The sequence below is a fragment of the Crocodylus siamensis genome, chromosome 5 (genome assembly GCF_052110815.1).
Source record: "Crocodylus siamensis isolate JL-2025a chromosome 5, ASM5211081v1, whole genome shotgun sequence".
Taxonomy (NCBI): Eukaryota; Metazoa; Chordata; order Crocodylia; family Crocodylidae; genus Crocodylus; species Crocodylus siamensis.
In genome coordinates, this window is record NC_143399.1 from 162800601 (window position 1) to 162824959 (window position 24359).

A 24359-nucleotide genomic window follows, 5' to 3' on the forward strand; every position below is an offset into this window, starting at 1 on the left:
TAGCCCCCACCCTCCCCGTGTGTGTGTGGGGGGGGTTGCTACAGGGGAGGTACAAAGCACCCTGAGATGCTGGGACACTAAGGGTTAACTTGAATTTGGAGGGAATTTGGGAGAGAAGTTCAATAACTCAATTTATCCTAAATCACTTAAGTCTGACATTACATCCATCCAGGTTTATCTTAAACCAGTATCGGCAGTTCTGAAAGTGGTTTGTGTGTGGTTGGATTATGTGCACAACTTCTGTTGTATAACAGATATGACCAGTTTCCCATCACTTATACTGGTTTATGTTTAATTTAATTTTGACTCAGCTCAACATATTGCAGAGGGGCTGGCTGGGCATGAGGGTGCTACTCTGTGGGGCTTCCTGCTGGCTAGCTCTGGACTGTAGCACCCTCATGTTCCAGCCAGACCTGGTCAGCATCTACACTTGCACTGTGGTGGAGTAAATAACTCCACTGTAGGATACTACTTGTATTGGGTAGTACTATCCTACTGCAGAGCTAATTAGTTTACATGGGCCTAATAGCACTGCATGTGCAAACACTGATGCTTTATTGCACAGCTAATTAGTCATCCCCACAGTAAACATCTCACGTAGACATGCCCACTGGCACAAACTGGGCTACAACTTTTAGATTCACCTCAAGGACTTTTGCCATTAGACCTAAAAGTACTGGACTGGTTTCCCCATGGGGATCAGCATTAGGAGATGAGATATAATTTCCCCAAATGCAAATGTTTGCAGACACTAGAGGAGTGGTGAAATCAGTGAATCTTTCAGCCTCTGAAGGGAACCACAGTTTAATGGACAGATTTTCTGGCCATTTCCTCCTAGCTTGGACCCTTCTGGCCCTTTTTTCCTCCCATCAGCCTGTCCCTCTGCCATTCGTGTCTCTGACTCATACCTGACTCCTTGTCCCAGTCCCAGCATCTACCACTCTGGCAATTCATCCCAACCTCCACTGTCTTCTCAGGCAGTCCTAGCTTTTTCCTCAGGCACATTTGATTTATCCTACTTTTCCTTTGTCCTTCAGTCAATCCTTATGCCTATGCCCCCACAATCCCTCTAGCTATGAGACCCAGACACCCTATCTGGGATTCTCGTAACACCACATCAGTCCCTTGGGCCAGTCTCTTTACACAACAGTCTCAGGATGAAGCGACACATTACACTTAAACTATACTAAATCTGTGGAATGTTAAACAGCGTTACAAGTGGAACGTGCTGTGAGCAGTTACGGGTTAAAACTGTTCCTTGCCTGTACAGTCTGAACTTGCCTTTAGAAGGCTGGTGAGCAGGGGTGCGACTAGAAGCCAGGACCTGTGAGCTCTATCCTTACCCTGGGGGAAAGAGAAGAGGGAAAACTGGGCCTCCTGGGATGCTGTAGCATTGCAAATTGCTCATTTTATCTCTGTGGAGCAGATAAAAGTTACCTTAGCAGAAGCTAGGTACCATGGCCCAGAGTAAATCTTTGCCCGAAGTGGCATTATTTGAGATACTAAGAATGTACTGGGTGCAGGCTAATGAGCTTTAATGTGTGGACGCTTTTGTTTTATAGTTCCATTCACATGGTCGAAGAGTAACAAGCAACTTCACCTTCAGTCCCAGTACTCTCAACACCTGGATCAATGTTTGGATTGCCTTCCAGGCTCCTTTTTCAAGCCGCATTGGTTCCTATAACATGCCCACACATTCCAGGCTCAGGCTTACATGTTTCTTAGGGACGGATGCAGAATCATCTACAACTACAAGATTCTGCAATTACAAAACAAGTCCTACTCAGCTCCAATGGATTTTAGTTGCACAGAAGTCTTTATTGAGCAGGTGTGAATTCTGATTTTTCAAAGGCTTACTCCTTGGTAAAATTATGAGAGTGTTTCACAGGAGCAACACAAGATAAATCAGCCAAATATCAAGTACGTGCTCCAAAGCATGGCAGCACCAGAACTTTTCGAAGTGCCTGCCAAAATATTTTTTAATATGGGCAAAAAAAAAATGTTCTTAGAGGCACAAACATTCTGGCTGAAATTTTCCAAAAAAAGCTCACCTTGAGTTAGGCAGTAGAAAACAATTATAACCAAATACTGAAAGCTTTGTAGAGCCATAAGCAAATGAGTCTTATGAAAGAAAGTGTTAACTTTAAACAGTATTCAGTTCTACCAACACCTATAGAAAGGCTTGCAGTCTTGTTCATTTATTATGTAACAGACCCTACCCTATTTTGTATAATTTATAAAAATAGCTGACATGAAGTTAGTTTCCCTTTTGCTGCATTTTATATATTTTAAGTATTTTCATTTCTCTCTCCATTTTAATTTTAATTAGAAGAAAATCCCATATAAATAGCTGAATTCTTAAAAAGTGTTTTTATGAAAAAGTTAGAGATTTGCAATAAAATGAATATACTAATTAATTCTTCATAATGCATAAAAGATTAGTCAGTCTATTTCCAATATCATAACGTCCATTTAAACTTGCTTGTTCATTGTGTTGAAGCAAGATACTTATTGCAGGAAATGTCCAACTCAGTACTGGAACATAGGCAAAACCATCCAAGATTGCTTTCCAGCAAAGAAGATGAGCAAAAACTATTATTTGCCATAGCTTGTGTATCATGGATTTGTAGCTCAAAAAATATTCCATAAGGGATTTAGATGAGAGTTCTATGCATATGCATTCACAATTTATTTCCACTAAAAAAGTGCAGTACTGGAGAAAGATGAAATAAAAGTGAACTAAATAGAGGTCTCTAGGCAAAGGCAGCTCATCTTGCAACAGTCAGATAATGACCTGTCATGTACACTGCAGCTTTTCACAAAGTAGATCTTAAACAAGGATGAAAGGATGGAAAAGTAAGTAGCAAAGTCGTCGTAACTAATATGATATATGTTTAAACCTTTTGCTGCCCTGGTTCTTCACAAAAACTTAAATTGAGAGGAGGCACTTAAAAAGTACTTTTTTTTATTTAGGAAAAAAAATAAGAAGGGGAAGGGAATATATTAAGTGTATCCCACTATCCCCCATCTTCTCTTTACAAAGAGACCTTGCACCTTAATAAACTAATATATAAATCAGACATAAGCTGCTGTTGAATGCAAATATATTATACTATTATGATTATAAAATATTGGAAAATTCATGATTTTGAACAAATATTTGTCATTATTGAAAGTGCAGAGGAATCTAATTTCAAGGGAGGTAGGTAATGTTATTGAAAATGGCTAGCTTATAGGTTTATTTCAGGTTTCATGTGATGTAACAAAAACTACAATGTTTTTGAGATGAGAAAGCTTGTCAGACCTTAGTAGTGAGCATCACCCATTCCATAAAAGTGACAGGCAGTATTACCGGCAGAGAAGATGTTGCCCTCATGCCCTCCAGCAAAGTCACTGTCTGTCTATTATTTGACAGACAGGGTAATATGGGAATATGTTACAATGGTGGGGAAATAACTGACAAGATTGCTGCAGAGTCCTGTGACATATTATGAGCAAAATGGAAGTAGCCTGCACAGTGCTTGTGATAGATAACATATGTTTACTACCACTACATTTCCTTCATTTCTCCCATTTGCACTCATTTAAGTAAGATCTGAAAAATCATTTTACTCATTAGGCAAACAAGTATGCAAACTATGCAAGCATTACTGGGCTTTTAAGTCTGAAAACTATAATTAGAAAAGCAGAGAATGTAATCACTTTTATTAGGACAATACGTATTGGCTTCCATACCATAAATGACCATTCACCCAACATAAACTGTCAGTTTTTTCTAGGGCTAAAATAGCTATGCAAAATACACATATGGAAAGCTGGTTCATATTAACATTCATACTATGGTAATTATTTAAATTGGATCAAAAAAGATGAACAGCAAAAGGAATAAAATAAGTTTTCTTTATTAATTTTCAGTTAGAAATATTATTTTATAAAGTTTGATTTCTCCACTGAAGGGAAGGATGCTACATAATAGTCATCTTGGCACAAGCTGAAAATACAATCCTATTTCACTGCCATAATCCTTACAGGAAACTTTGCTGTGACATACCAAAAATTGGATTTAGTGGCTGAGTGAGAGATGGACAATGCTGCTAGCCCAAGTCTGCTATTCATCCATAGGTCAGACAGAGTGCAGCAAACAATGCAAGTTTCCTCACATTGTTCCTTTTTAATGGATTTATATTCAAATTCAAGGAACCGCCCCTCTAGCACAGGGGAGGGAGGAGACCAAAAAGACTTTCTGAATTCTTCTTGGCAATGAGAATACATGCAGGGTACTGGATGTACAATGTATACTATAGAGCCACACACTAGATTGACACTGAAAAAAAATTTTTTAAAAAAAAATAGACCTTTAAAAATTTTTCTTCACATAACAGGAAGTCCATAAGAAAAGTTTAAGTCAATTAACATGATACTGCTACATTTTTACAATGCAATGAAGTGTTAAATAAAGAAAAACGTGGTGTATTTAATAATAAAGGCTTTTCTAAATATGGATAGTAACATGGATTTCAAATAAGTTACCCTGCATGGCTCTGCAAGAAAAAAGAAATTAGTTAAGTAACTAAACAAAACCACAAGGAGTCCCCATAAGACAACTTTTCAGTACCCGTGATATTCATTACTTTGTTATTCAAATAATAATTAAAACTTTGTTTAAAATAGTACAATAAAGTAAAGACTTTTCCTGTTAAACTTTAATTTTAAATATGGGCCCTTATGGATTAAAAATGAAAATTATTCTGCCAATAGGCATTGTTTTCAAATATGATTCCTTTCCTAACAGAGAGAATACACAGCCATTATACCTGGTAAATTTATTTCCATGCCCCCCACCAAAACCCTGGTATTTTACAAAAGAAATCTTAAAATGAATAGATTCACTACAGAAAATGCAATAGAAGTTGAATCAATTCCCAGTTAATTATTTGAAAAACACAACATTTTATCTGAATATGTAGTTGGGCAAAGTACCCCAAATACACATTTTGCAATAACAGTTCCTTTGTAGAAATACTCTGAAAAAAATAGGAGACAGAACATTTTAACTAATGTTATAAAGAAACCCTTTGGTCTAAGAGGCTGACAGGAATTCGATATCAATTTTAATTCACTCTAGGAGTGACCATTGTATTTAAGTGGTGTTCAAGAAAGATTGCTTGATGTCCAAACCATAGTAGACAGCTAATTTCCAGTGTCTATCTTTGTATCTTAAGAAAGAATGATTTGATTAACCCCCTGGTGAAGCAGAGTGCCTTATTTTACTTGCTGGAAAGGAATACCAGTAATCCAAAAAACCTATTTCTCAAAGCCTCAAAAATTTATATCAACTATGCTTACAAAAAACATTCCCAAAGAATATTAAAATCTAAAGAAGTTAACTTGAAAATGATGCTCTATTTTTTGTTTAACTTTATTTCCATGACTACACTTTTTTGCAGTCATTTCCCTGTATAGTCAGCTTTTGAGTTTTTCCCTTTCTGAAAACATCCTGCCTCATCAGGACAAAAGACAATCCTATACATTTCAGATAAGTTTTAAAAGCTCTATTATTTTCTATCAGAAACTTATTTCTTTTAATTAACCAATTAGAGAAATCAATTTGGTAGCATCTTTTTAAAGGATGCAGAGGTTACTGGCAGCCATGGCAACACTAAAGCAGGTACTATGAAGGAAAATGTAAAAACAAAACATCTGGCCTTTGTGGCCTAACATGGCAGAAGTGGACAAATATTGTAAGCATTAGTACAAGAAAGTTTGAATAATTAGAATTTTAAGTAAAAAAGCTATGATTTTGTCCTATAAACATACAGTATCATAACTTAATAATACCCCTTGCAAATGATGTATGTTGAAGGAAAAACAGAGGTTTCTTTCCACAACACTCATAAGTATGTTTATATCAACTATTTAATATCTACTATTCATATCTTTAAAGGTTTCTGCATTATTAAAAACTTAAAATTTTTTCCCATATTTTAATGAGCAGTATATGAAATGGCATTTTACTAATTTTATTTTGAAGGCAACCACCATAATTTTGATCTCATAAAAATATTATGTTGAGAAATAAACCACCCTTTGTCAATTAATACAATTCCAGTTTGTATTTTTCCTTCCTTTACTTAACGCAAATATAAAAACCTTACAGTGAGATTTTTACTGTCATACATTCAAAGATTTTTAGCACAGGTTTATGTATAGCATTCAAACACAAATGCAAAATGAAGAGATGTGCGATGGGGTGTGCGTGCGTGTATGTGAAAAGGCTGCTCAAAAACAGAGTACCTCCTCTGAGTTTTCACGGGCTGAATTAACTTACTTTGGAGGATGTAGAATCACACTCTTGACAAATCCATCCATAGCCAGTCTGTTTGGGAGACTTTTTCAAAGGAGGGTCCAGACAACCAAAATGGTAGCAGAGCCTGCATTCATCACACCTGCAGGTGGAAAAACATATTGCATTTCTACACCAATTCGATCAAGCCTCTCTATAAGCACTTTAGGGTAAACTGCTGTTCACACATGGAACCCCGAAATCTCAAGGTCACTGGTTTGGTTTAAAACATTTTCAGGAAGGGCCATTTACATTTACAAGTCACACATTTCAAACATTTTTCTATTCAATTTGGAATATTCTGATGCAGAAAACATGGAGACAGCTGCACATATTCTGCATTTTTATCAAACACCCATTGATGTAGAAAATATGTCTTTTAATAGTTTTGCAAACAAATGCTATAATATATGATCAACCAAAAATATTGCAGGACAATTTGTAAATTTTTCAGGATTTTTCTTTCAAGCTACATTGTTGTTGTATAGAATCCATGGTATAAGCAACAACAATTTACAGAGTTTGCTTTCCAAGTTACAGCACTTTTTACATTACACATTTCCTGGCCAAACCTTCATAATATCGCCTCATACATTTAGTAAACCAAATAATACACAGTTCACAATTTTATGAATTAGCAGAAATAAAAGTTTGCACATATATTCAGTAAGAATTAGATTTTCTACTTAGGAAAGGTTTATTTAAATATATGTTGTTGTCATCTTTTTCCTTATTATAACTGACAAAACCACAATTCTGGACTTACTAACAAACCTTTTGATAGTATTTTTTTACTACATGTAGGTCAGACAACAGACAGAAATATCCATCACAGCTATTTTTTACTCAGACATTCTCCATCTACTGAAACAGTATTTGAATAGATATACTACAGTGTTTCATGAAAAGAGAATTATAGTAGGCAACATGCTCAACAGGGAAAAAATTTAACAGCAGATTGTGAACATTCATTCATCTTACTGAAGCAGTTGTCTTCACTTTAGTTGCATTTGCCCTATGTCCTCTTATACAAAAGGGAATGCTTTTTAAAATTAATTTGTCAGATTCTCTCTATTTGATTTAGGTGTCTCAAATATTTGAATTAAGAACTCAAAAGGCAAGAAATCCAAAAATAAAACTTGTAAAGTAAACATTTTTAAAAATGTTTAAAATTGTAACTTCAACTTGCAGAATGCCCCCTTACACACGCATTAAAATAAAGGTACAGTGCATTTCTTATCACACCAAGAATAAAAATATTTAATGCATTATTAACAGAACACAGAGCACATAATGGACAAAGGATTAAACAAAAAGAATTTACAATCATTATTAAGAAGAAAAACATTCACATTCTTTGTCTTTAAACTATAATTTTCACATGAACAAATAACCAGTCTGTGGCAGTATTTAGTAACCTAAACAAAGATTTCTCTACCGTTTCTGTTAAGAGTGCACATACTAGAGTTGACTCCACTTCTTAATAGACATATGTTAAGAATGAAATCTCTGACCCTCCAAGACACTTGTCAGTGATGTCTTTATATGTTATTGTCATTTCCTAAGTGAATATTCCAGGAAAAACTAGGAATACAAAGAATTGAAAGTTCTTACATAAGCAGGGACTACAAAAAAGAGGCAGGGCAGGAGATGAGAGCCTGGATTCATGCACCCTTTTCCTGTCAATAACTTTTGCATCCTTAGGCAAGTGATTTATCTGCCTTTTGCCTTGGATTGAGAAGGGCTGTAGTATTACTAACCAATAGGAATTCAATGTCTTGAAACTTAGTCTGCAAAGCATACACTCAAATATTCTAACAGCACATTTTTTTAAACACTCAGAGATCCTCAAACATTACATTTCAATCCAACTTTAATATATACTAGTTATACTCAGTTTTACATTAAAAATCTACAGTGGAATCTGTTAGCAAAGCACTTACCTCTCATTTAACACTTGGAAAAAAAAGATAATTAACACAATTATTCTCTTAAATAAAATAAAATCTTTACTCTTCAAAACCACACTTTGAAATCTCCTTTCTACGCTTCTAGAATACCCAACTTTCTGATTTCACCTGAAGCCACGTTTCAGATATCTATTAGAGAAGTATATGTAAACTAGAATTGAATGACCAACACATTATGAGTACAGATGCACGATGTAGGACCCTACAGCCAAGTTTTGTTTGTGTATTCAAAGAACTTAAAAAAAAAAATATTTTATTTTGTCTGAGCACAAAGTTATCATTCATAGACCAAATTAAAAACCTGTATATGGAAGTTTCCAAAGACTAAGGTATTTTGTCTTTTATTTAAAATATGTATATATAACTGGTGAACATACATGTATCATTAGTCCACATGCACATAACCACAAATAAAATGCGTCAAAAGTATCCAGTGCTGTGTCTTTATACAATCCAGATCTATACCATCATGAAAGACTGCTTTTGTATTGTTTTTATAAAATTATTTCTGTACAGTAGAACCTACATCTGGGATTTCAACACAGGAATTTAGAGTGATCCAGGGGTGGGGAAGGGAAGAGGGGGAATACAGCAACATGACAAATGCACTATGTAATCTAAAAATCAATTAAAATAGCGATTTTATATATTATTCCTATCAAAATCAATGGGATTTGGCCATTGCCTTCTACCATAGCAGGCTTGTACAACTGTGTGTTACAATGTCTAACAACAAAATTCAGGACCCATCAAACAGAGTATTTAATGCTGAACCAACTCTCCGGCATTACTGTTGTGCAGTACATATAGAAGACTGAACAATTTTTGGAGAAAAGGGTAGCTCACATATATTTCAGCTCTGAAAACAAAATGATTACACCTCTCATGAATTACGGTCGAGCACTTGCAGCAGCTTCAGAGGAAAAAATTTCAGTGGCCTTATGCTGGACAGCTAGGTTACAATGGCAACCGACGAAGTCCATATTAAGATCTGCAAGATGAACCACTTCTCCTGCTCTGTAGTCCCAGCCAAAAGAAGTGGTAAGGATGTACAGAGAGATCAAGAAAACAGGACCGTCAAAGTAAGCCATACAATCACTTCAAATCATTAAAAATTTAATTAATCTGGTGACAGTGAAAGGCACCAAATTGAAAGTCCCACCATTGTACAGTACTTATATTTGTAGATTAGCCAAAGTCTGCACACTGATAGGGCAGGCTTCTCCACCCAGAATCATGTACTTCAGTCACAATCTACTAAGAGGTTTTCTAGAGGCAAATTAACATGTCAGTTCTTGTCTTCTGTCAAGTTGGTAACATGCTGACTAGCACAAATTGTGATGCTGTTATACAAGTATGCTACAAGTTTAACATTATGTATTTTTAATAGTTAAGACCATGTGTGACTCTATAATCCACTATTTACTCTGCAATCCCTTGCTGGCGATTTTCATACGATATTAAAGAGGTCCAGCTGTATTTGAAATAGCGATAGATAAAAGCAGCCACGCTGCATCACGAATTCCTAGAGATACTGAATTCACCCCTCTCTCCCACAAAGTACTCTGGATAGGAAATTAGCAATTGTATCATAGGAAAGAGTAAATCAGAATAAATTACTCCATTCTATCTATTTTTAATCTTACTAATTTGGCTCAAACCTTTATGGTACACATAAAGGGCCAGCTTTTCAAACCAAGCCTTCATTTTTGCACTCATAGCTTATGAGTGTAATTTTGAACCTGTCATTATTTGTGGGAGATTTATTCACCATTGAGATGTCCAGATAGATTACCTTTGGGGCAGTTAAGTAGACCGGCATCTTATTGGCTTTGGAACTTTGATTAGAAGAAATTGGAGAATGAGACTAGCTTAAAACCAAAGAGATGTAACTACTCTCAAAGTCACATCATATACCAAATTAGGAAGTGCTCTGTCCCTGGTTCCAAAAAGGAAGGTAGGAACCTGATTTCTTGCTTTTGTATGAAAAAGGTGGATAAATTGAGGAAGGCAGGCAAGATTTGTAGTAGTTAGGTTAATAAGTTAAACAAGTAAAATGCTAACAACAGATGAAAGAAAACATTGTTCAGATGCAAGCATAAAATGGAGGTCAAGCATGTCTTCACAGCAAGAAAGGTTGATTAGATATTTCCATACCTGAAACATGTCTGCTTTGTTCTTTAATAAAGTGATCTCCATCTGCTCATGTCCTTGAAATTTTTTCAGCAGTACAGCCTGCTGTGTTCTAGCCTCACATAACTCTGTATTTTCCTGTTCATAATTAACTAATTATGCTCTAATCAATAGTGTAGATCCTGATTTTACAATGTAAATCAGATAAATGAGATAATGGCTGGGGGGGTCAATCTCATTTTATTTACAAAGCCCAGCACGCACATCCAATTTCATTACATTGCATCTACCTGCGCAGGAGGGAGTCTTATCAGCTGGCCTGCAGAAGTCTTATAGGTAGCACTAGGGAAAAAGACCTGTGCCTTTATAAAAAAAATAGTGGAAGCAAAGCATGGCCATCATAGACATATTTCCAAGTCACCATCATTTATATCATGAAAATTCACAAAGAGCTGACTCAGGCACAGTGAAAAAAACAACCCTATTTTGCATTCATAAGACAGCAGTGCCCATCTATAGCTGTAAAAGTAATTACCTTCAAGTCCCTGAAACACAACATTAATAAGCTAATCTTTAAATACAACTTCACAAATATGCCTCAGAGGCTGTGGAAAAATCTCTCTCACTTATATACACACCACTGCACATTGTCTGCAATGCCATGCCAAAAGGTACTATATGTTAAAAAAAATGTAAAATTGCAGCTCATTTAAAAAAGATATACATACTGGCACCCTGCTTACTGTAATAGCTTAGAAAGAAAATACATTTTATAGGAAGAGGATTCATAGCACTTTGCTATGACACAAAACAAATCCGATGAAGTGGACATGGGTCTACGAATGCTTATGCTCGCTCTCTCTCGGTATTATTTAGTTAGTCTATAAAGGTGCGTATCTACCTTGCCTTCTGACAAAACAAATCATCTGTTGAGTTACGGGACTCTATCATACAGAGTCCCCTTTGGCAAAGTTCCAAGTGATCCCATACAGAACTTTACAAACAATATACTATCAAACAGATTGCTAGCCTGAGTTGGGGACACATGCAGTCAGAATCAGAAATGTGCAACCCTAAATTTAGAGGTGCAACATGCCTGCTAATCCAACAACAGGAGGACATAACTGCCACACTCTCTTAACTAGAACCTGGCACTACTGACTAGAGTTAGCGCTCACTTCTTCTTAAGGTGCTCTTAATACCGTGCAAATTTCCTCCCTGAAGTACTGGGCAGCCAATCCTGCCAAGGACATAAATCAATCAAACTCATGTCCCTATAACAGTACTACACAACTACTATGAACATCAATGGTAAATTTATGAAGTGTACAAAAGGTGATTCAAATAAAACTGCCATATTTCTTTTTTCTCTTAATTGAAACTGAAGTTGAAGCTAGGATCCAGAGGTGAAAAGGCTGAACTTGCTAGACAGCATAACCAAACCCTGCGTGTTTATTTTCCCTACATAAAGGAAGAGTGCCAGAAAAAAAATGAAAACACTTTCACCACGGAATATTGAGAAAATATGCTGTTCTTAGGAGAGCTCACCTTCCCCACCCCACCTCATCTCCCACTCCAAGCAGTTGTTGCAAAGTAAAATGGAAAGATTTCTGTATTTCACATACTTTAATTGTACAATTCAACCTTATAGATTACAATAAAACTATTTATGTAACTCAATGTATAGATTTAACAAACAGCACAAAGAAAATGGAAGATAAATTGGCGTTTAAGCACAGCACAATCTAAAATATATACATGGATCTTTAGCACCTGGTTGGGCTCCTTTGCACTAGACAGGAAGATCTCTGTCTTGAATAGATATGTATGGATTTCCCTTATTTTTCTGAATCTCATGATGTTGTAAAACTGAAATGATTTCCTCTACACTGACTCCTATAATTCTCTTTATCCCCACAATATAAGAAGCATACAAAGTGGGTTGCATGTCTGATTCATACAACCATCCTAATGGACCACTGCTGTCAGCATAATTTTAAGCAGCCTTTGCGCAATTGCTAGAGGCCAGCTCGCTCTGAGGGACTGCCCTTAAATTTACTAATTTATGAAGGAACATTTATTGTAAACTGACTGTTAAAAACAGTAGGAACTAACATTTTCATGTTTAAGTAAAACAGTCACCCCAGGGCCAAGCACCTGGGTGTCTATAGCACAATGGAGAATGACATTCTTTTTATTAGATATTGAAAAAACTACTATATAACAGAAGAGTTGACATAGTAACTTAAAAACAAGAACTGTCATTCTCTGTCTCATATGATATCATAACTAATAAATAGTTGTCAGGAAGGCCCGTGGTATATTTTAAAAATTATATATCAAATTTGGGGACTAAATGCAAAATATTAAAATTCTTTGTACTACAGCATTAAGTTGGGATCCCAAATGTGTCCAGAGCTTCAGGCACAATCCAAATGTGTGAGAGACAGTCCCTGCTCTGACCAGGACCAAAGGGTGGGGAAGACATGCCTTCCCCACCCTTATAACAGGCTCATGCCTTCAAGATGCCAAGATGTGAAGTAGTAAAGTAAGTACAAATAAGAAGAATTCTCAAAAGTGCCTAAGTGGTTTTTGAAACTGGTACTTGAGTGCTTTGGAAAAAATGTTTACCTGTACATTCACTTCTACTGGAAGACATGGTTTCTGATAGGAAAATAACCTGGGAGCTGGACTATACAGATATTCTTCCAACCCCGTGGCTGGAGAAGTTTGCAGGCAAGCTCTCCAGTTTGGGGACACTAGAGGGCTGTTCCCTGGGCCACCCATCACCCTTAGGGCGCTCCATTAATTGACAGCCTGGCTTCTTCTGTACCTAGGAAAGGGGTACACTGTCAAGTAGCAGCTGGTAGCTGCTGAAAAACAGCACCTGCCACAGAGAGCCAAGGAGGGTTTGTGCACCAGAATGCATCCCCACCCCACCAATCAGCTGCTTCGCAGGAAGCAGACAGGAGGAAGGAGATTCTCCTGTGGTAGGAACCCTTCTGGTTCTCCTCTGCATGAGAACAGCACCTGCTCCTTGCAAGACTTCAGGCTGATCTGAAGCAGTTCAGGGAAAGGGAAGGCAGCACTCAGCTATGGTGGGAAAGCTCTGGAAGCCCTGCTGCAGGGGCACAGCAGCAAATCAGACAAATCAGCACAGCAGCAGGCTGCCTTGTCCTGCTCTGTTTTGGATTAGCTGGGTGGCAATGGGAACCTGGCAGGGCAGTGAGCCAGGCCTGGGAAAAGCTTCTGCACACCAGCCCCCCCCCCCCCCCCCACTGGCTTTTAAATCACTATTCCTGTTGCTCAAGCTGAGCAGCAAGGGGGAACAAAGGGAAGTTGGAGAGCCTGGGAGTTAGGCTTTCCTTGAGACTGGCAACTGGCTCCTGGCCCCTCCGGCTTTTATATTGCCACCTCCATACCCCCAGGCTGAATTGAGCTCTAAAAAAAAGTATGAACATCTGCAAATTTTTGTTTTCTACTGGAAGAATGGCAATTTTTCTGGTAGATACTGAATGTCTGTGGCCCCAGTCCTTCAGTTATGGTCACACTGTAAATGTGTACTCAAGAAAGCCAAGTATTTCTTCAAACTAAGGCTCCATGTGTAGATTTTTCATTGTATTCTGTTTCAATTAAAAAAAAAAAAAAAAAAAAAAGACGATCCATGATATACCAGAATCATCTAAAACTGCTAAAGGAGGAAGATGCAATTCTGTAATTTAAGAACAAAGCAAGCAAAGCCCGCCTGCCTAGTCTTTCACTCAGATCAGGCACTTAGTGCATCCTAGCTTTTTTCTTTTTTTTTTTTTTTTTTTTTTTTTTAGGTGTGCTTATCACCACAGTGTCTAAGCAGCTTATAATGATCAGTAATCCCTACCACAGATGAGCAAAAGAAAATTAAAATATCTGTCAGCTATCTAGATAGCCAATTTCATCAACCAAAAACAAGCAAAACCAGCAACAAAACAACCAACCCAAAGCAGAGTTTATCTTCAACTTTCAGAACTAAACTTCTTGATATATACTGGCTGGCTTCACATAATACTTTTAAGCTCTGTCATTTGAGAATAATCTTTTGTCTGCTTCAGAAATCAAATGCAAAGAAAATAAACTATTTTAAATGTTTACAAAATAAAATGTATAAATACTTTCAAGAAATAAATGTCAACAAACATGTAACACAACAGCATTTTTCTAGAACAAAAGTATGTACTCACTACTTTTTCTCATAGCAGTTATGGTATTTCATAAACTCTGAAATACATTTTTGTTGCTATACATATTACATATAAATTTTCAGTAAATGCATGCACAAAGTAAATTAAACACATAGATATCTACAGTGTATATGTAAATCTCAAACATATATAAGATTATAGATTGCATAAAGCACATATACAAACTCAGTATATTTCATGCTTTTACATTATTTTTACTTGCGCACCTACACTAGTTCTATAAAAAAGAGTACCAGAAAGATTGATACCAAGGTAAAACAGACAGAGAGTATTTTTTCTTTTCAAGGGCTGGAGACAGGGGAAAGTGAAGGTTTATTTTTGGTAGATGGGGGACAGCCATTAAAATTAGGATCTAGAAACATTTGTTAGTTGCAGACAAACAATTAGCATGCACTGTACTAACCTCCCTAGAGATATCTTCCAATTATGACCTCTAATATTCAGGTCAAGCCAGCAGCTTTGGTTTTTCAGGAGCTCAGACTACTACACAACAGTACAGAATTGGGTGCTATTAGTGATTACTGTGAATGTCCACTAGGGATTAGGTCACTGGAAAATACATTTCAAAAGGTGAAACATGCAATATTTTTATCCAGTTTTCTATTGGAAAAAGCAAATGAAATAACACACTGAACGAAAGATAAAGATACTTCAAATGAGTTTAACATTTTACACAGAGCTTATTTTGCTAGTGAAGCAGAAAATGTTATCATTCAACCCTCTAATATTTCATGTTTGCTTATTCCCAAATTCTCATTCACACTTTCATGTTACAGTATTTTCTGATACATATTCTAGAATACAGTTTAATTGTATTTTATAAATCATTAAGTATTCTTTCTTACAAGTTTTCACTCTTTTAGGTCTGATTTTGCTGGAAAATATTCAACATTGTCTTGATGCATAAGTTCCCTTACTACACTTTTCAGTTCAGTGTCTACAAATTATAAAATGATTACAAAATCCTGCATCCTCCATGGCTGCAGAGGGGGGTATGGGAGCAGCAACCAGCACTGCAGGGGTGGTGGCAAACCTGCTCCCACCTTCCCCCTATTACTCCCAAACTAAAACAGGCAGACCACACTGCAGGTATAGCAGCCAGTGACTTTTTAAACCTCCCAGATTCAGGTAAGAATCTTCCCTCATCCACTCTTGGCACCCCCTCCCTTCCACTCCTTGCATGGTGGTACCTTTCTTCTCCTCCTGTTTCCTGCACTTGCCACAGTTGCTGTCCCTGGTTGACATGGGGGTAGAGGGAGTTCCAGAATCATTCCTGTCCCTGCCTCATTCCAGCTTGGATGCATGGGGGGGCTGGGCTGGGCTCAGCCAAGGACAGTGGCAGTGGTGGTAGAGTATAGGTTGCCCCTCCCAGAGCCTGTCCCTGCTCTTGTAGGGTATATGTGGAGGGACCAGGCAGGGAGGAGGAACCTGCTTTTGCTGTTGTTACTGTCCCCAGGTGATCCTGGTTCCTTGCACAAGCCAGCTGGAATGAAGCAGGAACAGGAGCATTCTGGAGCTCACTTTACCCTGGGTCAGCTGGGGACAGTGACAGCAACAGGCGTTGGGAGGGGGAGGGAAGAAGTGCCACCAAACATGGAAAGGAAGCAGGGGGATTCTTACTTGATTTGTGGACTCAAACATGTCCACAGATGTAGCTCTCATGGTATGGTCTGAAAGCGCGGTGCAACCACCCCACCATACCCATTCTGGATATGACACTGGCTTGAATACAAACTACTTGACCAACAGTCACCCCAGGGCCAAGCACCTGGGTATCTATAACACAATGGAGAATGACATTCTTTTTATTAGATATTGAAAAGACTACTATATAACAGAAGAGTTGACATAGTAACTTAAAAACAAGAACTGTCATTCTCTATCTCAGATGATCTCCTAACTAATGCAAAGGAGAAGGAAAGCCTAACAGCTTCACTAAGGACTAAAACTAGTAAAGCACTAGGTTATTATTGACCAAAAGTCACACCATCTTTGGTTTTCTAGTAAAATATATTTTAAAAATCATTAGTTATTCCTAGCCAGATAACAAATAGGAACTAGTTTCTTGCACAATGTTACCTATGAAGATATAATTTTTTTTTTAGTCAACTGTATTTCAGAATTCTAGAATAGAAGCATCAAAACTCTGTCCTCTCTTATGGAAAATAAACTTTTGCACTTGAAAATTTACCTCTCTCAGAATATATAGTTCATCATCTCAAGGAGAATGTTGCATGTCTTACAGAATGTTAAGTATCTATGCTTGAACTTCTGAATTTGATAAGGTGTTTTTTTTTTAAACACTACAACTTGTTATACATCAAGTTAATTTTATTTAATATATCCGAACGCATGATGCCCAATTAAGACACGAGTTGCAGGTTAGTAAACACCAACTGATGTTTCTCGGCTGACTTAATACAGCATATTATTCCCTCTTTTGCTTTCTCAAGTTTAAAAGCATTTTTCAGTTAGAATTATATCATAATAGATGACAAAAATTGCACCAGGTACCAAGAAATTCCAGGATTATACGTTGCAAAGTTATAAAATTGATTTTACTTAAGCAGAATTCTCCCCCCACCTCCTGGCAAGTTCAAGTTGAAACGACGGTGATGTCAATATAGTGTAGTTGTAGATTTAAGAACTTGATCAATGTAGTTTGCAGATCAAAATATTATGTCTGTATCTATCTGGATACAAATGGATGAAGACGAAGATCTTTCAGCTGGCATGCTATGAGATCAGTTCTTCATTCCTCCCCCAATTTATATAATCTCTAATTTAAATGGGGGTAGGTGGAAAGGAAACTTGACCTGAATACCACAGGAAAAGTCAGTCAAACAAAATAAGGCCTGTATATATTCAGGTCTTCCTCATTGTTTCTGCAGTGATCCAGAAAGGAATATAGATATATTTTTTTACACTTGAATGGATGAAAGTGGAAACAATTAGTTCATGCTAATAAGCAAAAAATCAGTTCTTCTGTAGCATGTCTATTATTTCAAAATTAAAAATTATCAACTGTGTTACACGTCTCATTGCCACTGTACTCAACATTTAGTGGAAACAATCCTTTAAATAAATGTCTATGTATAAGGCAGTTTTTAAAATAGGAATAGTCTTATTAAACTGCGTAAAAGAAGAGCAGCAGGCTGATAGCAAAGCGTTGCTTTTTTCATTCACCACCACCACAGAGGAACACACAGCATTTAAGTCCCATAGGCTTCTGTCACTCTTCACTGAATCCAAGTACTGTATATCATCATTTGCCAAGGAAACACAGGGGAAAAAGACATTACTTAATAGGACAATTCTGACAAGACATTTATCCGGTATTTTTCAACAATGCACATATCAAATGTTCCTGATTAGTGCAAAAAAATGTAAGCAAATTAACTGCCTTGTCAGTCCAAGTAACAAACCAATCAATTACATTCTATCCAAACCTGACAAGCAAACTCAACTTTTTGTCATAATAAGCTTATGGAAAAGACAAGATAGCTGTTTTCCTTTACTTTATGTACTCTATTGAGGATTTTATCCACATTTTAAAAAATCACATTTATTAAAGAGGTTTCCAGGATTGCTTCTGAGGATGAGTTGTGGCAGAGTGGTGTCTCATGAAGGGTATCTACACAGTAAAGTGATAAGAAAAGAATATTAACATTTAAAGATCATAGCAGCTCTGCTTTCTGTCTTATGAAACATTTTAACACCATACTAGATGCAGTTAATATGTATGGTCAGATCCAAATAGACAGTTGAAGACTAATGACATGCTCATAAGGGCCTTTTTCTACAGGTCAAAAACAGAAGCTACCCATAGAACTGTAGAGAAAAGACTTTGATCAAAGAAAAGGTTTTGATCAAAAAAGCAATGGCTGCATTCAGACAGATATGACCATACACGTTATAATTTTCCTCATATTTGAAACCATAACCAAGTGTCTATGCTTTTTGGGTGGTTTGTTTTAAACGAGAGAAGATGCTTGCTTTATAGAAAGAGGTTCAGAAATAAGTTTCTTTAATTTTTATTGTAGCTCCGCTCTCAAGAGAGAATCAACTCCTTCTACTCAGCTTATTAAATATTATGGTATCTAAACTACTCTTAACATGGTTGCCTCTTTGAGCCAACCATTTAAAAAGATTTCTGGCTCACAGTTCCTCTGTTATTTGCTCATCTGTGTTTTCTTCACAGTTTTATTTGCATTCTCTCCCTCTACTAACAGCTGCATGCTACATATGCTAAACTTTACTCTTGATAGTATTTTCTTTATTTTCTTCACTTCCCTATGGACATTGGTAAATTTTAGTGAGCCTCATTTTCCATACTCGTTCCAAAAAAAAGGAACCTATTGCACTATAAGAGATTAATGAATAAATACAAATACATGGACCACTTTATGGGATTTTCACCAGATATTTAGTGTTCTCTGAATCTGCTCTCAGAGCAGTTTCATATCAATTTTTATACGGAAATTCCAGTATAACAGCTTTAGAGTTTATTTGTATGTTGCAATTCTATTTTAATTAAATTAAAAAATGGAAAGGAGTAAAATGAGTCTGGAAGCTGCTATCGGGCAAGGGTCAAAGAAAAATTAGCCCCTGAAAAAAACCTGACAGGAATGTTTTGCCACAGATTTCACTAGCAGTTTGCTTGAAGCAATATTCACATAATATTGGATTTAAGGGGCCATTTCTTTGATGTGCGGTTGTGGTGGTGGTGGGGGGTAACATGTAAATCCACTTCACTTCTCCCATCTCATTTGAACTTGATCAACTTGGATGTGGCTAGATCTTTAAATCAAGTGCACTGAACTGAATTTAGTATTTAATATTGAATTATGACTTAATAATAAGCTCGCAAATGAAACAGTACTGAATAAATGCTCTAGAACTGCAGGAAGCCTATAAAGAAAGTATATTTTTAATGAGCTGTAGAAGAATCTACATTCATGCAAGAGGAGCAGTAACAGGTAAAAAAATATGAACAGCATATGCATAAAAATAGCAACATGGGATCTATAGTAACATTTCTCTGCCTTGCATACTTTTGATGAAAATTTGTTATTGTTGTTACCTTGGTACTGATATTAAAAAAAGAAATAATTTCATCTTTAAAATAAATTATTAACGAACTACACTCTGATTTCACATGTACAGCTTGGGCTGTGTCAACTATTTATTTCTTACAAAACCCCCACTTATTTGATAACTGATTATTTGAAGAAAAAAATGTCTTTCTACTAGGGGTGTGTGAAGCAGGCCTTATTCAATTCAGATTTGGCCTGAATCACAGACAGTGATTTGATTTGTTGATTTGGATCACTGTCCCTGATTCGATTCAGCCAAATCTGAACCTGAAGATTCAATGAGGATTCGAAGAATCAGCAATTCAGACATAGACACAGCTTTAAGAGGGGTTGTTTTTTTTAAAATATACTTCGAGGTACCAGCACAGCTCATGATCACTGTGATGCTGGGGCACATGGAACATCCCACAGGGGTGCAGGGGGCTCTCCACGTGGTCAGCGGTGAACCCAGAAGTGAAGTACTTCCAGTTTACTTCCAGGTCTGCCAGGGAGCACACTGCGGGGAGTCCCCCACACCTCCCCGGCTCGGCGATCAACCGCAGGGGGACCCTGGGTACCCCCTCCAGACCCAGAAGGCACCAGTCACTGAGCTGGAGTGGGGCCCACGTACTCCCTAGTGGACCCAGAAGTGGACCAGCAGCACTTCTGGTGCACTTCTGGGTCTGCTGCCAAGCATGCTGGAGAGCATCCCACAGAAGCACTGGGGGCTCCATGTGACCTAGCATTGCAGCATTCATGAGCCACTTGCTACCTAGAGGTATGTAGAAAAAACGTTTAAAGCCGTGTCTGTGTCTCAATCTCTGCATCTTTCCAAATTGATTCAGAGGGTTCCAATTTGATTTGGAGAGATTAAAGGGTCCTCTGATTCAATTCAGATTCAGAGATTCAGCCACTGAATCAGGCTGAATCTCAACTGAATCAAATCAGGGACTGAAGCTTCACACAGCCCTATTTTCTCTACATATAGAAGTAACCCAAACATGAAATGAATCATGTCAACAGAAGACAAACATACAAACAAGAACTCATTCTTATCCACAAACTGAAACTGATTACTGACTTTAATGATTTGTGGAACCTCAATATGCTTCTTCTCTGCTTTTGCTATTAAAACACGTGCCCGTAGTTTGATCATATTGAGTGATATGACTTTCCCTTGTGCATTCTTGTCTTTCATTTTGATGTATCTAGGAAATTTTGTCACCAAATACAATTCTGCAGCCAGTTTTTCCTATTTAAAATTTTCAAAGCTGACTGGTAGTCTCAAGGAATAGATTTCTAAGCACTTGCAGGAAAAGGTGATTAGGAACAGTCAGCATGGATACAGCAAGGGCAAGTCAAGCCTGACCAAGCTGACTGCTTTCTATGCTGAGATGACTGGCTCTGTGGATTCAGGAAGGGCAGTAGATGTGATATATCTTGACTTTAGCTAGGCTTTTGATATGGCCTCCCACTTCATTCTTACAAGCAAGTTAAGGTAGTATGGATTGGATGAATGGCCTGTAAGGTGGATAGAAAAATGTCTGGATTGTCAGGCTGAAAGGGTAGTAATCAGTGGCTTAATGTTTAGTTGGCAGCTTATATCAAATGGAGTCAGTTTGGGCTAGGGGCCAGTCTGGCCTGTTTTGTTCAACATCTTCATCAACAACCAGAAAGATGCAATGGAGTGCACCCTCAGTAAGTTTGCAGATGACACCAAGCTGGGGGAGTAGTAGATAGGCTGGAGGGTAGGCCTAGGATTCAAAGGCAGGCAGACTGGAGGATTGGACCAAAAGAAATCTCATGAGGTCCAATAAGGACAAGTGCAAAATTCTGCCGTTAGGATGGAACAACCCCATGCATAAGTACAGGCTGGGGGCCAACTGACTAAGCAGCAGCTCTGCAGAAAAGGACCTGGGGATTACAGTGGACAATAAGCTCAATACAAACCAACAGTGTTCCCTTGTTGCCAAGAAGGCTAACAGTATACTGAGCTGCATTAGCAGAAGCATTACCAGCAGATTGAAGGAAATGATTATTCCTGTCTATTCAGCACTGGTGAGGCCACATCTGGAGTAGTGTCCAGTTTTGGAGCCCCAGTACAGACCGGATATGGAAAAATTGGAGAGAGTCCAGTGGGGAGCAATGAAAATGGTTAGAGGGCTGAGGCAAATGACTTGTAAGGAAAAGCTGAGGAAACTGGGGTTATTTATTATGGAGAAGAGAGGACAAAGGGGATTTAATAGCAGCCTTCAACTACCTGAAGAGTGGTTACAAAGAGCCTGGCCTGGCTCGTTGCTGGTGGCAGGTACACATGTGCCTCTGGGTAGATGTCAGGAAAGGGGCCAGGGCAGCACTGCCACAACAAGCATCGGGTCCCTCACAGCTCCTCCATCTACACCTGGCACACCAACATTTTATAAAGTCAAGGTTGGGGTGTTTTTGGCACTCGGACCAAAAATCCTGCCAACCCTTGAACTAAACTGTTCTTAGTAGTGGCAGATAACAAAACAACGAACAATGGTTTCAAGTTGTAGCAACAAAAGTTTAAGTTAGAGATTAGGAAAAAACTCTCTCATGAGGAGGGTACTAAAGCAATGGAACAGGTTACCCAAAGAGCTTGGGGAATCTCCATCTTTGGAGGCCCAGCTAGACAAAGCCTTGGCTGGGATGATGTAGTTGGGGATGAACTAGATGACCTCCTGAAGTCCCTTCTAACCCTAATTTTTTATGATTCAGAGAAAACGTTAAACTTTGCTAAAGGGAGACCTATTAGATAACAGCATCTGAAACAGAAACAGGAGGAAGAGCTCTGAAGTTTTTCCTCTCAGAGAATAGAATAGGGTGGAAATAGGCAAGGTGAAAGTTATTTTAACCAGAAAGGTTTCTTATACATTTTTGTTCCTCTAAAGGAAGAACTATATTCTTCTGTCTTCTCTCCCAGCGAGGACAGAAATGAAGACAAATCCCCACTTACTATATTTACTAAAATCTAAGATGAGGTTTTTGCTTCCAGCAGAAGGTAAGAAGGGAGGGATAGGCACAAAAATGGTAGGAGGGCAAGCTGCAGTGGGAAGCAGAAGTGGAGGAAGAAGGGAATTGGGGGCAGGTGCAGGCATGGGCATGGGACAAGGGTGCAGGTGCAGGCAGCAGGGGTGGGCAGAGGCACAGAGGGGCAGGCAGCATAGGACATATGGCAGGGGGGCACATGGTGGGGGGCAGACAGCAGAAGGGGCATGCATGGGGAGGCAGGGACAAGGAGCAGGGGGGAAGGGGTCTGGACCCTTACCCTAAAGGGCTGCTTTTCTTGCCATAACGACTGGTGGCAGGGGGCAAAATGCAAATTTAAATTGAGTCTAAGCATGGAAAATTTTAATGAATTTATAATTTTTCACATACAGAAACTAGTTATTGGGGGGGTGTCAGTCATCTTAAATTCAAAGTTGTTTGAATTTATATTCGAACATATTCTGGGGAGACAGGAGGAAGCACACAGTGAAAATCATTACCCCCTAGCCCACACTTCTGGCTATTTCAATACCCTTCTCCCTCAGTCAGGTAACAATAGGTAGTTTTTATGTAAAATCTCCTTTGAAATAATTTTGAAACAGATGATGGAACAACTTATTTTGAGATTTTGGAGAGGATGGATCACAGACCCTTCTGATTTGATCTTTTCATACAACATTTACAGAACAGCGGGTTTAATATTATATAAAGTTTTAAGCTAGTAGGAAAATGAAAGGATCCTTATTCATTTGTAGAAACTTTTTAAAATACTATGTTAACTTTTTTTTTGGAAGAATAATGTTTTGGACTGGGAAGGGGAGTGATGAATTTTATGGGAGATAAACTTTCAACCATAAGCAAAATCTTTGAATAAGGTGTGCAAATTTAAGCAGGTTTGCGTAATAAAGGTTCACAGAGGTAAATTTTGCTCCCTTGAAGTACAGCAGCCAGCTCTTGCATACTCTGACAAATTTCAAGATGTACTGGGGTGTGGAGGAGAGAATATTTAGATGGGATATCACAGTAGTGGACAATGGACAAGAATGGAATTGAAACCATTAACCACAGCAAAAGAGCTGGCTATGACAAACTGACACGTTTTTAAAGGTAGTAAACTACCTAGGTAGGTATCTACGCTAGATGGTAAGTAGCCCAAAATACTAGCCAACATCATCTTTTAAAAGCTCACTTTCTCCTGTCTAAACAATATTTGCCTCTTGATTCTAAGATGTAACAAGTATTTATAATACTTAGTGGAATTCATGGTTGTTGTGAAAACTCAGCACTTCCAAGAATCAAAATCTTTTATATATACACATATACATAAAACCCAATGATATACAATATATTTCTTAGGCAGCATACTGAAGTAAGTCTCACTAAGAAACAACTGTTGCAATCAGTTACAAATGCTGCCTTAACTAGTACAAAACTGTATTTGATAATATAATCTCAATCTAGATGATTTTGTTTATATAAAAATCTTATGTCAACGTGTGTGTGTGTATGCATATGTGTACACACACACACACACACACACACACACACACACACACACACACACACAGAGTGATCAGACCGGGGGGAAAAA

General features: G+C 37.8%; 1 protein-coding gene across 1 annotated transcript in view; it reads right to left on the minus strand.

Annotated features, from left to right (window-relative positions):
- The window catches only part of PHF14 (PHD finger protein 14), a 289953-nt gene that overhangs the window by 89638 nt on the left and 175956 nt on the right, over positions 1-24359 (minus strand). Inside the window, exon 17 of the mRNA XM_090046914.1 lies at positions 6329-6446. Within this exon, the coding sequence (XP_089903040.1) occupies positions 6329-6446 (118 nt within the window). The remainder of the gene's footprint in view (positions 1-6328; positions 6447-24359) is intronic.